Source organism: Lipotes vexillifer, unplaced genomic scaffold (assembly GCF_000442215.2).
Source record: "Lipotes vexillifer unplaced genomic scaffold, Lipotes_vexillifer_v1.1 scaffold306, whole genome shotgun sequence".
NCBI classification, from domain to species: domain Eukaryota; kingdom Metazoa; phylum Chordata; class Mammalia; order Artiodactyla; family Lipotidae; genus Lipotes; species Lipotes vexillifer.
Window position 1 is genome coordinate 64,648 of NW_006789814.1, and position 16,012 is coordinate 80,659.

The 16,012-nt window shown below is 39.7% G+C and overlaps 1 protein-coding gene across 1 annotated transcript in view; it reads right to left on the bottom strand.

The window, feature by feature from the left end:
- Positions 1 to 15,151, bottom strand: part of ERCC4 (ERCC excision repair 4, endonuclease catalytic subunit) — a 32,554-nt gene extending 17,403 nt beyond the window's left edge. Inside the window, exons 1-5 of the mRNA XM_007462811.1 lie at positions 14,942 to 15,151; positions 13,458 to 13,638; positions 1,984 to 2,179; positions 894 to 1,101; positions 361 to 541 (exon numbers count right to left, since the gene is read on the bottom strand). Of these exons, the coding sequence (XP_007462873.1) occupies positions 361 to 541; positions 894 to 1,101; positions 1,984 to 2,179; positions 13,458 to 13,638; positions 14,942 to 15,148 (973 nt within the window). The 5' untranslated portion in view covers positions 15,149 to 15,151. The remainder of the gene's footprint in view (positions 1 to 360; positions 542 to 893; positions 1,102 to 1,983; positions 2,180 to 13,457; positions 13,639 to 14,941) is intronic.
- Between the last annotated feature and the right edge of the window lie 861 nt (positions 15,152 to 16,012).

Here is a 16,012-nt window from a genome sequence, read left to right on the forward strand (position 1 = left end):
TCAGCTGATGACTCCGTATTCCCTTCCTGTTTCTTCAGGGAATATTAATTTTAAGTTCACAACAACTAAACTTCCAGAACACAACCTATTTCTAAGTTGGGGACTGCCTGTGATATACACAGTCTTCTAGAAATAAAATTGCTTGGAATGGATACGAATATTTATTATTATACAGAAGTAGGTGGAAATATTAGCTATCAATAAAACCTACATCCTTGTGCTATGAACATAAAACGTAATTTGAAATCTTAGTATACCATGTAGCTGAATATAGCACTCCCCACACCTGATTCCCCCCGAAAATCCAGTACTTTATTCAAATGAGCTCTTAGGATAAATATTAGTATTTTTATCTCCCACCTGAATTCAGACCAAATGCCTTCTCTGTTGCTCTGAGAGATTCCAGAAGATTAAGAAATGTGATGCAATCATACTGAGAGAGATATTGCAGCAAAGTTCGTAATATCTTCAAATCCTGAACCAAGGATTTAGTCTTGGCTCCAAGCTGGTGCCACAAAGGATCCAGATAATGGCGGATTGTCTAAAACAAGAAAAAAATTAGGACTGCTAAAAGATGTTCAATAGAGCTATAATTAATACAAATTATACCTTCAACAAACATTACCCCTTGTATACATAAAAATGGTTAAACTGGTAAACTCTGTTATGTTATATAGCTGCAAAAATCAGAGTTGTGCTTATATGCCAATCAATTATTCTACTACAAATTACTTTCCAGTAAACCAAAGAAACTATACTTTAAATCACCTCCAATTTAATTTTAAAATAACAGCAAATTCCTATTAAGAACATTGTAAATATTAAAATAACTTGCATTCTTAAAAATTACAACATAACAAACGGTGCTTAAAAAGGAAAAGAAATAAGAGTACCTTGTCAAAAGGTTTTCCAATAGCATTTTCTAAAGATAAATCTTCAACTTCAAGCGACGGGTTATGGCATTTCAGTTCCTTTAGACATGCATTTAGAATGTCCAGAATAGCAGTCTGTATAGCAAGCATGGCAGGTGTCATAGAAACATGAATTTCTACGACTTCGGGTTTATGCTGTTCTAAGAATGAGTTTACTGCTACATGGAACCTAAAGAGACAAACATTTTTCAAATATTTTCTAGAGTTGCAAGAGCTATGTGTTTCTGGTCTCATTTTAATACTCTAATAGCTTTTTGTAACTGCAATTAAGAAACAAAACGGAAAGCCAAATGACTGTTTTCAGGAATACTTTCAACCTCTATGAATGGAAGTATTACTCAAATAAGGCAGGGATCAGCAAATTATGGTCTGCGCTAAACCCAGTGCCCGTTTTTACAAATAGTCTTATTGGCACGTAGCCACGCCCATTGTTTATGTATTGTCTATGGCTGCTTTCACACTGTCACAGCAGAGTTGAATAATTGTGACAGGTGCATGGCCTGCAAAAGCCTAAAATATTTACTCTCTGGCCCTTTACAGGAAAAGTATGTCAATCCCTGAAGTAAGGTATAATCAAAAAAGGAAAAAGACTGCAATAACTACTCTCAAATACCATACAGCATAATCAAAATACATATTAGTATAGGTTGCAAAATGTTTTGAAAATTGATACCTTATGTTTTTCCTAGAAATTTACATAAATTTTTCAAAATCTTGGTGCTTTATTTCCCTCAAAGTGGAAGTTGGAATCTTAGCCAGTAAATCTGCAGTTCACCTAAAGCTGTTGCGTATGTGAGCCTCTAGATCCCTGGGCGGTTTCACTAAATGTACAAGAAAGTGATAGCCCTGGGCTACCAGAAAAATAACTATCAAACCTCTCTCTCCTGTTAAAAGAATCACAAATGTGGTGACCATTTATTTATATTTGGATGTACTTGTTATGAACCTGACTAGCGTGTATCAAGTGCAATGACAGTAAATTTTACATTATAGTGCAAAATTAAATTACGGCAGGTTCTCTCGCAGAAGCTGGTCACATAATGCTATTTACCTTGGCCACAGATACAGCTTCCTTACGAAAAGATTTCTCATCACTCTCTCCACATGACAAAAGCCGGTGTCAAAGGCAATAGCGTTGTCTGTGAAAGCTTTAATAAAACCATGTTTGTTTTTCTGTCGGAAGAGGCGTAAGATGAATGCTTCTTGACAAGACTCGATTATTCTGTGAGCTCTGTACACCAGGATGCCTGGGTGGGGGGTGGGTGGGGAGGAGGGAGGGAATCAAAATTTAAAGTACAGAAAAGACATGTCATTTTCATGCTCGCTTTCATTGATTCATCACAGTTTTCTTGAATGCCTACTTGAGCGTGGGCAAGCTCTGTTCGAGGTTGGGGATACAGCCATGAACAAAACACGTGTAGCTGTCCTGTGGCATTTACAATAAACAATACAAATAAGTAAAATATTTAGTAGGTTAGAAGGGATAAGTGCTGAGGAGAAAAAAACGGTCAGAGGAAGAAGAGAGGGAGTATGTGCGAGGGGTGGTAGTTTGCAATTTTCTTATTTAATCTTTTAAAAACTTGAAGTACAGCTGACGTACAATATAAGCTACAGATGTATGACAGAGTGATTCACAATTTTTAAAGGTTACACTTCATTTATAGTTATTATAAAATATTGGCTATACTCCCCGTGTTGTACAATATAGCCTTGTGGCTTATAATAGTTTGTACCTCTTACTTCCCTACCCCTATCTGGCCCCTCCCCTTCCCTCTCCCCACTGGTAACCACTCATTTGTTCTCTGTATCTGTGGGTCTGCTTCTTTTTCGTTATATTCACTAGTTTGTTGTATTTTTTAGGGTTTGCAATTTTAGATAGGGTGACCTCACTGAAGTCTTAAGTGAGTAAAGCCTGGTTGGAGATGAGGTGGTGAGCCTTGTGACCATGTGGGCCAAGGGAGTTCCGGGCAAGGAAATAAGAGCAAAGGCCTGGGGTGGGGCATGTCTGGCCTGGCGGAGGAAGAATTTCTGAAAGCAAAGCAGGTCACTCATTCTTTTAATATATGAATCAGATGTGAACTATACAAAATAGCTGCCTTTCAGAAGTTTGGGCAACATCTCCATCACTTATTAGAAGAATTCAACTTTCAGAATCAGAGTATACTCAATTGAAAGGTAAATCAGTCCATTTGAAATAAAAATCTTTAATGAATATGCTTCAACATCTGTTTTGTGGGGTGGATGTGATAATGACACCCCTGAATCACAAAAACAAGGACAATCATACGTGTTTCCTTAATTATAAAATTAGAGTACTGGACCAGACGATCTCTCATACGTATGTATGATATACACATGCCATTGTGGTGCAGTGGGATTCATGGGAAATTAGGGAGAGACTTGAGATGACATAAGAGTGCACAGATGTCATTTCTGGATCAAAAACTCAATTATTCTATGACAACTCGCAGTCTTTTAGACCTAAACCAAGCCAGTTACCATATATATTTGCTACAAATGCACTCGCATGTTTTTGCTCCCATGCTCATCGCTCCTAGGATCTGGAAAATGACACCAAGAGTAACCCAAGACTCCTAGTAGTTCAATAGACTCAATTCAGATTCTACTATTTTGGTGTTTAAATTTTAGATTGAGGTGGATGGAGCTAAAATTTATTCTAGCTAAGCAAAATTGTTTTTCAAATACGGTAAAAATTAACAGGGCTATTTAGGACTTGGTAGACAAAAGATTTTCAATAACACCAGTACGTGTACATAACTAATCTACTGCTCATAAAATATTCCGTACCTAGCAGGTAGGTTTTTCCAAGTACTCTAATGGGCCAGAGTTCCTGGACTGAAATATGACAAAGTTAGAAATAATAAAAATGGACGTCTAAAGAAAAGGTGAATCTCAAGTTAAGAAAATGGTGTGCTCCAAAAGGTTGCCATTTCTTTTGGAATCTAGAAGAAGGAGGAGAAGAGAACTAATATTTTATCCCGGGCACTGGGGTTATAGGTACTTTTATAGACTTTTATTTCATTGAATCCTCACAATAACTCCATGGGGTAGGTATTACTATGAGACCAGGAAAGGGAAGCAGCTTGACCAAGGCCACTTCGCAAGTAAATGGCAGACCAAAGGTTCCAAATCATGAGTGTCTGAGAACAACGCCATGTCCTTCCTGTTAAGTGACATCATCCGAGGACCACACCACCCCCTTTAAAAAAATACAAGCAGGTTAGGTTTCTGGGGCAATTCTAGTCCCACATTTTTATGCTCCCACAACACTCTGTATCTCATGCTGCACTGTAATTACTTCTTTACACCTGTCTCCTCCACTAAATTGCTTGAGGACCAGAACATCGTAAGTAGTAATCAGAGAATGTTTACTATGTGCCATGTGTGATGCTAAGAATTTTACATACATTATGTCAGTTCATCCTCACAATGATCCTAGGAGGAAGGTACTATTACTGTCTCCAATTTACAGATGCGAAAACTGAGTCATACAGAAATGAAGAAACTTGCCCAAGGTCACACAGCTGGTAGCTGGTGAAGGTGAGCTCAAACCCAGAAGCCGCCTAACTCAGGAGAGCACCCTACCGTCCTGTCATCTTTCTGTCTTCAGCACCTACCTCATTCCTGCCAAATAAGGGACGGTTAGTAAACGAAATGTTTACTAACATTTAATGTTAATAATGTTGAATGAATATAAAGCTGAATTATGGCACTGGGTATCCAAATCTAACATGTAACTTTTTTTTTAAAGTTTCCCACGGAAAGTGTGTTCTGAGTTCTATTTAGAGATGTCAGGATCTGTTTTAACAATGAGAGCATCCTCCTGCCCCATTCTTTTGAAAGTACAATCTGGGGAGATATCTTCACAGTTCTCCCACTATTGAGGAGCTGTGTTGGCAGGGACGCCTAGGGTGGGGTATGGTGGTGACATTGGGTAGTGACAGGGGAACAAGTTAGGGCTGGTACATTCTAGATTTTCTAGGGGGTTACATGCTTCTGGGACACTCTGGTCCGTAAGAGCTATGGTGAAAGTTCCCACAGGGGCTGGGGGGTTGAGGGGGTAGAGGGTCATCCCAGGGGGTGTAGCATTTGAAGAAATTCATTTCTGCCACTCATTTACATTCCATTCAGCCAAGCAGCAGTAACAGCTCCAGCTTCATTACTGGCTGGGACTTGATCAGAAACAGGAATGGCATTTTGCACTTTTTAATTAGGAACTACCTATAAACTATACTTTGGATATTTCTTTGATTCAGATTGCTCTCTGCCTAATTAGGTTGAAGTGTTACTGGGAGACACAGAGTAATACTGACATCTAGTGGTCATTTCAATACATTTTTTTTTTCGTTTTATCAACTGAAAAAATAAGGAAACATAAAGCTAAATTTATAAGAAAGCAGCAAACAGTAAAAGACTTTACAATGTATCAAGACTTCTGGCCATAAAGAGCCAATTTTTTGCTATTATTTATGATTTACTATGTACCAGGCAGTATACTAAGCAATTATTTATTTTACCTCATTTAATCCTTGATAACTTCACAAGGCACTATTTTCTCAATTTAAGCAATGAGAAGACTGAGGCTTGTGAAAATTAAGTACAGTAGCTTGCTTGTAAGCAGTGGCACTACCCTTCAAAGTCAAGTGAGTCTGACCTCAGCTGTACTGCCCTGCCCGTGCTTATAACAATGATAAATACAAAAGTATAACAAAACTTTCCAATCATCAGTTCACCATGAACCATATAAAACATTCATTCATACATTTATGCATTAAATACTTCTTGAGGGTCTTCTAGGTTCAGGGCAATGTGATAGATATGGTAGGAAGGACAATTATGAATTCCAGAACCTCTCTGCCCTTCGAAAGTTCATTAAAAATTGTCGTACATACATGCATCACTCACCCAATATATATGTGTTTGGTACCTACTATGTACCAGTTACTTGTCCCGGGATGAACCAGTTGTTCCTTACTCTTAGGAAGCTTGTCATCCCATGAACGAGACAGACAAATAAATAGACAGGCAAATACAGTGTGGTATTCTGAAGTGCTCTGACTGGGGAGAAGCATGGGGAAATCAGAAAAGGTTTCCAAAAGGACAGATAATAATGAAATATGACTCCTTTTCTATATTAATTCTGGCTAAAATTAAATCATTCTTCTCAAAATAATTAAGCAACTAATTGGTTTAATTTCAATCATGGGAGAGAGGGGGGATCAAGATGGTGGAGCAGGAAGACCCTGAGTTCACCACCCCCGACGAACACATCAAAACTACAACCACGTACGGAGCAACTCTCTCCTAGAACGACCTGAAACGACCTGAAGACGAGTAGAATGGCTCTTTTACAACAAAGCCTGTGAAGAAAGAACCCCATGGAGGCTGGTAGGAGGGGAGGAAAAGAGATCTAGTTGGGACCCACGCCCCTGGTGGGCGACCCAGAAAAGGAGGGGGATGTCACAAGTTCAGGGATCTTCCCTAAAGAGTGAGGGGTTTGACCATATGATCATCTCAATAGATGCAGAGAAAGCTTTTGACAAAATTCAACACCTATTTATGATAAAAACCCTGCAGAAAGTAGGTGTAGAGGGAACTTTCCTCAATATAATAAAGGCCGTATATGACAAGCCCACAGCCAACATCATCCTCAATGGCGAAAAACTGAAAGCATTTCCACTAAGGTCAGGAACAAGACAAGGTTGCCCACTCTCACCACTCTTATTCAACATAGTTTTGGAAGTTTTAGCCACAGCAATCAGAGAAGAAAAGGAAATAAAAGGAATCCAAATCGGAAAAGAAGAAGTAAAGCTGTCACTGTTTGCAGATGACATGATACTATACATAGAGAATCCTAAAGATGCTACCAGAAAACTACTAGAGCTAATCAATGAATTTGGTAAAGTAGCAGGATACAAAATTAATGCACAGAAATCTCTGGCATTCCTATATACTAATGATGAAAAATCTGAAAGTGAAATCAAGAAAACACTCCCATTTACCATTGCAACAAAAAGAATAAAATATCTAGGAATAAACCTACCTAAGGAGACAAAAGACCTGTATGCAGAAAATTATAAGACACTGATGAAAGAAATTAAAGATGATACAAACAGATGGAGAGATATACCATGTTCTTGGATTGGAAGAATCAACATTGTGAAAATGACTCTACTACCCAAAGCAATCTATAGATTCAATGCAATCCCTATCAAACTACCACTGGCATTTTTCACAGAACTAGAACAAAAAATTTCACAATTTGTATGGAAACACAAAAGACCCCGAATAGCCAAAGCAATCTTGAGAACAAAAAATGGAGCTGGAGGAATCAGGCTGCCTGACTTCAGACTATACTACAAAGCTACAGTAATCAAGACAGTATGGTACTGGCACAAAAACAGAAAGATAGATCAATGGAATAGGATAGAAAGCCCAGAGATAAACCCATGCACATATGGTCACCTTATCTTTGATAAAGGTGGCAGGAATATACAGTGGAGAAAGGACAGCCTCTTCAATAAGTGGTGCTGGGAAAACTGGACAGGTACATGTAAAAGTATGAGATTAGATCACTCCCTAACACCATACACAAAAATAAGCTCAAAATGGATTAAAGACCTAAATGTAAGGCCAGAAACTATCAAACTCTTAGAGGAAAACATAGGCAGAACACTCTATGACATAAATCACAGCAAGATCCTTCTTGACCCATCTCCTAGAGTAATGGAGATAAAAACAAAAATAAACAAATGGGACCTAATGAAACTTCAAAGCTTTTGCACAGCAAAGGAAACCATAAACAAGACCAAAAGACAGCCCTCAGAATGGGAGAAAATATTTGCAAATGAATCAACTGACAAAGGATTAATCTCTAAAATTTACAGGCAGCTCATGCAGCTCAATAACAAAAAAATAAACAACCCAATCCAAAAATGGGCAGAAGACCTAAATAGACATTTCTCCAAAGAAGATATACAGACTGCCAACAAACACATGAAAGAATGCTCAACATCATTAATCATTAGAGAAATGCAAATCAAAACTACAATGAGATATCATCTCACACCAGTCAGAATGGCCATCATCAAAAAATCTAGAAACAATAAATGCTGGAGAGGGTGTGGAGAAAAGGGAACACTCTTGCACTGCTGGTGGGAATGTGAATTGGTTCAGCCACTATGGAGAACAGTATGGAGGTTCCTTAAAAAACTACAAATAGAACTACCATATGACCCAGCAATCCCACTACTAGGTATATACCCTGAGGAAACCAGAATTCAGAAAGAGTCATGTACCAAAATGTTCATTGCAGCTCTATTTACAATAGCCCGGAGATGGAAACAACCTAAGTGCCCGCCGTCGGATGAATGGATAAAGAAGATGTGGCACATATATACAATGGAATATTACTCAGCCATAAAAAGAAACGAAATTGAGCTATTTGTAATGAGGTGGATAGATCTAGAGTCTGTCATACAGAGTGAAGTAAGTCAGAAAGAGAAGGACAAATACCGTATGCTAACACATATATATGGAATTTAAGAAAAAAAAATGTTATGAAGAACCTAGGGGTAAAACAGGAATAAAGACACAGACCTACTGGAGAACAGACTTGAGGATATGGGGAGGGGGAAGGGTGAGGTGTGATAGGGCGAGAGAGAGACATGGACATATATATACTAACAAACGTAAGGTAGATAGCCAGTGGGAAGCAGCCGCATGGCACAGGGAAACCGGCTCGGTTCTTTGTGGCTGTCTGGAGGGGTGGGATAGGGAGGGTGGGAGGGAGGGAGACAAAGAGGGAAGAGATATGGGAACATATGTATATGTATAACTGATTCACTCTGTTATAAAGCAGAAACTAACACACCATTGTAAAGCAATTATACCCCAATAAAGATGTTAAAAAAAAAAAAAGAGTGAGGGGTTTGAGCCCCACATTGATACCCCAGTCTGGGGTCCAGCATTGGGAAGACGGGCCCCCTTGGCTGGTTTGGAACCCAGTGGGGCTAACCAGTGGGCTGTAGGAAACCAAGACTCCACTCTTGAAGAGAGTGAGTAAGCACAGACTTGTTTGCTCCCAGTCTCATCAGAGGCAGCAGATTGAAAACTGCCTGGTGCTCTGGCAGTCCTGCCTGACCGCCCCAGTCTGCACCGAACTCTTGCTCCAGCCCTATCCCCCACCAAGCAAGCTCTGCCAGTGGACCCTGGGAGAAGACGCGGCCTGTGCCCTCTTCAGATTCAGCTCTCCCACCAAAACCACTGGGCACACACAGACTGCACAGGGACACTCCCACACAGGGACATGGATTCAAGACTGGGATAGGTAACTGTTTTGCCTAACTTCATAGAGACAAACAGAGAAAGTTAAATAAAATGAGAAGACAGAAGAATATGTTCCAAACAAGAGAACAAGATAAAATCCTGAGAAAAAACCCTAATGAACAGACATAAGTAATTTACATGATAAAGAGTTTAAAGCAAGAGTTATAAAAATGCTCACTGAACTTGGGAAAATAGAGGAATATAGTGAGAGCTTCAACAAAGAACTAGAAAAATATTTTAAAAAAAAATCAGAACTGAACAATACAATAACTAAAATGAAAAATACACTAGAAAGACTTAACTCCTTACTTAAGTAAATTTAAGAAGACTGCAGTTATATCAAGGATATTTTCCAACCACAACATTATGAAATTACAAATCAATTTTGCAAAGAAAAATGGAAAAATACAAACACATGAAGACTAAATAAGATGCTACTACAAAGCCAATGGGTCAACAAATAAATCAAATAGGAAATTAAAAAATACATTGAGAGGAATGAAAACAGAAACATAACTTTCCCGAATCTATCTGATGCAGTACAAGCAGTTCTAAGAGGGAAGTTTATAGTGATACAGGCCTACCTCAAGAAACAAGAAAAAACTCAAATAAACAACCTAATTGTCTATTTAAAGGAATTGATTCTTTAGCCAGACTCATCAAGAAAAAAAGAGGAAGGGCCCAAATAAATAAATCAGAATTGAAAGAGACAAACTTACAACTGATATCACAGAAATACAAATAATCATAAGAGAATATACTAAGAGTTATATGCCAACAAATTGGACAACTTATAAGAAATGGATAAACCTCTATAAACACACAATCTTCTAATACTGAATCAGGAAGAAATAAAATATCTAAAGAGACTAATTACTAGTAATAAATTGAATCACTAACAAAAAATCCCAACAAAGAAAAGTCTAGGACCAGATGACTTCACAGGAGAATTCCACCAAACACTTTAGGAGAGTTAATACCTATCTTTCTCAAACTATCCAAAAATTTGAAGAGGATAGAACACTTCCCAACTCATTCTATGAGCCCAGCATTATCCTGATACCAAAACCAGACAAAGATACTACAAAAAAAGAAAATTAAGGGCCAATATCCCTGATGAACATAGATGTAAAGTCCTTAACAAAATATTAGCAAACTGAATTCAACAATATATAAAAGGATCATACATCATGACCAAGTGGGATTTATTCCAGGGATGCAAGGGTAGTTCAATATTGAACACTGATTTGTGGATATTGAACCATTAACAAAATGAAGGATATAAATCACATAATCATTTCACCAGATACAGAAAAAGCATTTGACAAAATTCAACATCCATTCATGATAAAAACTCTCAACAAAGTTGGTATAGAGGAACATATCTCAACATAATAAAAGCCATTTATGACAAACCCACAGCTAATGTTATACTCAATGGTGAAAGCTAAAATCTTTTCATCTAAGATCAGGGACACGACAAGGATGTCCACTCTCACCACTTCTATTTAACATAATATTGAAAGGTCTAGACTCAGCAATCAGACAAGAAAAAGAAATAAAAGGCATCCAAATTGGAAGTGAAGAAGTAAAACTCACTATTTGCAGATGACATACTATATATAGAAAACCCTTAAGACTCCACCAAAAAACGATTAGAATATATAAATTCAGTAAATTCAGTAAAGTTGTAGAATATAAGACTAATATAGAAATCTGTTGTATTTCTATACACTAAGAATGAGGTATCAGAAACAGAAATCAAGAAACAATCCCATTGACAACTGAATGAAAAAGAATAAAATAAGAATAAATTTAGGTATTAAATTAAACCAATTATAAATTTAATAAGGAGGTGAAAGATCTGTACTCTGAAAACTATAAGACACTGATCAAAGAAACTGAAGACAATACAAATAAATGGAAATATATCCTTTGTTCATCAATTGGAAGAATATTGTTAAAATGTCCATATTACCCAAAGCAATCTACAGATTTAATGCAATCCTCATCAAAATACCTATGACATTTTTCCTAGAACTAGAACAAATAATCCTAAATTTTGATTGGAATCACAAAAGACTCTAAATAGCCAAAGCAATCTTGAGAAAAAAGAACAACACTGAAGGTATCATGTTCCCAGACTTGAGACTATACTACAAAGCTACAGTAATCAAAACAGCATGTACTGCCCCAAAACCAGACACAGAGATCAGTGGAACAGAATAGAAAGCTCCCAAATAAACTCATGCACATGATCAATTAATCTAAGACAGAGTAGTCAAGAATATACAATGGGGAAAAGACAGTCTCTTCAATAACTGGTATTGGGAAATCTGGACAACTACATGTAAAAGAAAGAAATTAAAACATTTTTCTCACACCATATACAAAAATAAAGTCAAAATAGATTAGAGACCTAACTGTAAGACCTGAAACCATAAAACTCCTAGGAGAAAACATAGGCAGTATGCTCTCTGACATCTGTCTTAGCAATAATTTTTGGATCTGTCTCCTTAGGGAAGGGAAACAAAAACAAAAATAATCAAACTAAAAAGCTTTTGCACAGCAAAGGAAACCAACCAACAAAACGAAATAGCAACCTACTGAATGGGAGAAGATATTTGCAAACAGTATGTTCAATAAGAGATTAATACCTAAAATATACCAAAAACTCATACAACTCAACATCAAAAAACCAAAGAACCTGATTAAAACATGGGCAGAGGATCTGAATAGGCATTTTCCCAAAGAATACACACAGATGGCCAACAGACACGGACAATGAGATATCACCTCGCACCTCTCAGAATGTCTATCGTGAAAAAGACAAGAGATAACAAGTGTTTTTTGAGGGTGTGGAGAAAAAGGAACCCTCGTGTACTCTTGGTGGGAATGTAAATTGGTGCAGCCACTATGGAAAACAGTATGGAGGTTCCTCAGAAAACTAAAAGGAGAAGTACCGTATGATTCAGCCATTCCACTCCTGGGTATTTATTTGAAGAAAACAAAAACATTAACTTGAAAAGATATATGCACCCCAATGTTCACAGAAGCATTATTTACAACAGCCAAGATATGGAAGCAACTAAAGTGTCCATGGATAGATGAATGGATAAAGAAGATGTGGAATATATATACAAGGGAACATCACTCAGCCATAAAAAAAGAATGAAATTTTGCCATGTGCCACAACACGGATGGACCTGGAGGGTATTTTGCTAAATGAAGTAGTCAGACAGAGAAAGACAAATACTGTGTTTTCACTTTTATGTGGAATCTAAAAAATAAAACAATGGAAGAAATACAACAAAACAGAAACAGACAACAAACTAGTGGTTACCAGTGAGGAGAGGGATGGGGCGAGAGGCAAAAGAGGTGAAGGGGAGTAAGAGGTACAAACTATTAGGTATAAAATAAACAAGTTAAGGATGTAATGTACAGCACAGGGAATATAGTCAATATTTATAATAAATTTGTATGGAGCATAATCTATAAAAATACTGAATTACTATACACCTGAAACCAATATAATATTGTATGCTAACTATACTGAAAAAAATTGTTTTGAAAATTTCAAATCATGGGAAAAAATATTCTTTTTTTTTTTTTTTTTTTTTTTTTAATTTGTGGCACGCGGGCCTCTCACTGCTGTGGCCTCTCCTGTCGCGGAGCACAGGCTCAGAGGTCATGGCTCACAGGCCCAGCCGCTCCGCAGCATGCAGCCGCTCCGCGGCATGTGGGATGTTCCCGGACCGGTGCACGAACCCACGTCCCCTGCATCGGCAGGCGGACTCTCACCCACTGCGCCACCGGGGAAGCCCGGGAAAAAATATTCTTTAAAGAGGAAAACCAAACTCTTTTAGGAAATATATAAAGAATATTTATAAACATTTCAAATCTGAGCAGTTTCTAAAAGCAAATGCCTGTCAATTACTAAGTATTGACTGAATATGAGCTTAGAAAACAAGGAAACGTCAATCTTACATTTAGTTTCTTATTCAGGCCAAAATGTGCCAGGTACTGTGTTAACACCTGGAAGCACAATGTTGAACAAAAACATCCAATGCTGTTCACAAGAAGGTTCTAGTTTAGAGTTTAGCAGAGGGAACAGACACATACAGAAAAGAAAGTGCAAACGTATGTACAAATAACAATAAGTCTTCAAATTCTTACCAGTAATTAAATCTGAAGGTATTCTATCAGTCAAGAAATCAACCACAAGTATTCGACTTGTTGCAAATATCACACCACCTTGTGTGTACACCTCATAGCGATTGCTACTTGTGATTTCATTTGTTACTCGGCGAGGGAGATGTTCAACTCCTTCTAACTTCAGCTGATTGATAAAATATTCCTAAATTAAATCAGACTTGATTAGTAGACCGTTTAATAGAGGGCAGTTTTTATTAGGTTACCAGTATTTGTATTTTAAATGATATGCTGCCTTTTTCAGAGATCATGAACTTAATGAACATACAAACTAAATTACTTTACGCTGATCAACCAAACAATCGACATTTATCTAGGGTTTTGTTTTTGTTTTGGGGTTTGCACTAAGGACTCACTGCACTTGAGATGTTATTAGCAGTTTAACGACAACAAAAGACTTTTAAAATCCTGAGTTAAAAGACTTCTGCTACCTAGAAAATACTGCCCACCAGAGGCAACTCTGCAAGCAAGTGTAAATACCATGTGAGAAGATAACAAGGGAATCCTTTCCCCAGGTGGTGTTTTAGACTATTAGTTCTGTCCTGGTCCACCCTAGAGGGGGATTTCATCATGTCAATGGGACCCTTGGTCCTTTAAGTTTGATACCACCTTTCCTGGGGGGGGGGGGGGGGTTGTGCTAAGCGCTAGTCAAGCACTAGGGATACCTAGATGGATCAGTCAGGGAGTGTGTGGTCACTCTTCTCAGCTGGCATTTTCCTTCTGGCCATCTGCTCTAGATATGTAAGGGCTCATCAGAGTTGTCAGATAAAGCTGTGTCGCCTGTCACTACCCCTCAGCAAAGGTGTATCCCCCTTCTATCTTCCTCAGTGTTCTCCACTCTCCCTAACCCAGGTACCCTTCCCCAATACCCTCAGCTTCCAGCTCCCTTCCCTTCTGACCCTATGCCCCTCTTCCCACAGCCTAGGTGAACCCCCAGTCCCTCCTCTTCCCTACAGGGTTCTCCCAAGCCTCAGCATCTCCTTTTACGTCTCCCCATTCCCTTCAGAGATTCCTCCATCCCCATCACTGTTCCCTTTTAGGAACCTCACTCCTCTACCTCCAGCCAGTCCGTTAATACCCAACTTTAGGACTGCCTCGTTATTCCCTTCCACATCCTCCACCAGACAACTCCCCACCCTCTTCTGAGACCTCCAATCTTTTCCACCTCCACGCTTCTCAAATGACTCCCCTACTCCTCTCCGAGACCCTCCAACCCTTTCAGGTCCTCGAACCTGTGTCAGGGTCCTGCGACCCCGCCCACCGTCTCAGCGTTCCCGCACCCGCGTCAGGGGACTGCATCTGTCTCAGGGACCCCTATTCAACGCCTTCCCGCCCGCGTCAGGGACCCGCATCGCCCTCAGAAGCCTGGCCTCCGCGCCGAGGCCTGCGTCTGCTCCGAAGGCCCCCAGCGTTCCCGGGGTCCCCTCCCCCAGCGCGAGCGGCCGCACCTCCTCGGCTGGCTGCGTGTTGAGCACCAGCACCAGGCACGCCGGGTGGCAGTGCAGCCGGAGGAAGTGGTAGAGGAGCCGGTCCGCGCCGAGTCCACGGGCGCACACCACCAGCCCGTCCGCGTCCAGTAGTTCCAGCACCAGCTGCCGTTCATACTCCAGCAGCGGCGCCATAGCTGTCTCTCGAGCTGGCAAGCCCTGTTCCATGGGCGCCCTTCGGGGCCGCAGCCGAACGTAGCCGAAGAGAGCCGAGTCCGAGACGAGAGCGAGCAGAGCGCGGCCGAAGAGAGCCGAGCCCGAGAAGACGCGAGCCGGCCGAACGCAACCGAGCCCTAGAAGACGAGCGAGGCCGAACTCAGCCGAAGAGGAGCCGAGAGGAGCCGAGAGGAACCGAAGATTCGTTGAGTCGCGGGGAGGTGCTAGCGCTCCCAACAGGTGTCTCTTTTCAGGCTTTAGGCTGCGCCCCAGAGTCTTCAGTTACTTCACCTTGTCTGTACCTTCGATTTGAGAGTCAGGCGGCCTAGACCTAGACCTAGACCTGGACCTAGAACACAAGCTACCACCAAGCGAGAGAGGAGAATTAAACCCAAGGAGCTTAGTTCCCCGACCTTGACAATTGAAAAAGTTCATTGTCAATCTAAGGATTGCGCCTAGAATTGGTAGCACCTGCTTCCCAGGGTGAGGTTTGCTCCTTTCTTTTGCAATGGGCCCCTCTTTTTAAAAAATTTTGAATAAGCAGCATAGCTTACTAACTTTAGGCTCTTGTTTCTCTCGGAAAGTCTTGAATACAATTAGCTATGTGAAAAGTCGCAATCAGGTGTTCCAGCGGCCGCCGCGTCCCGTCTTCCACTAGGGGGACACCTTCGGTAGTATTGGTTTACCTAGAAACGCCTGTTAATTTCACTAGAGGAATTGTTCTGTATCGACGTCCCTTTTCCCCAATCTTCATTGTTAGAAAATTAAAAATACTTTATAAGTAAGCAAAAATAAAAACCACTTCTTATTCCATTACCCAGAAATAACCACTGTAACATCATGATATCTACACTTTTAGTCTTTTTTTTTTGGTAT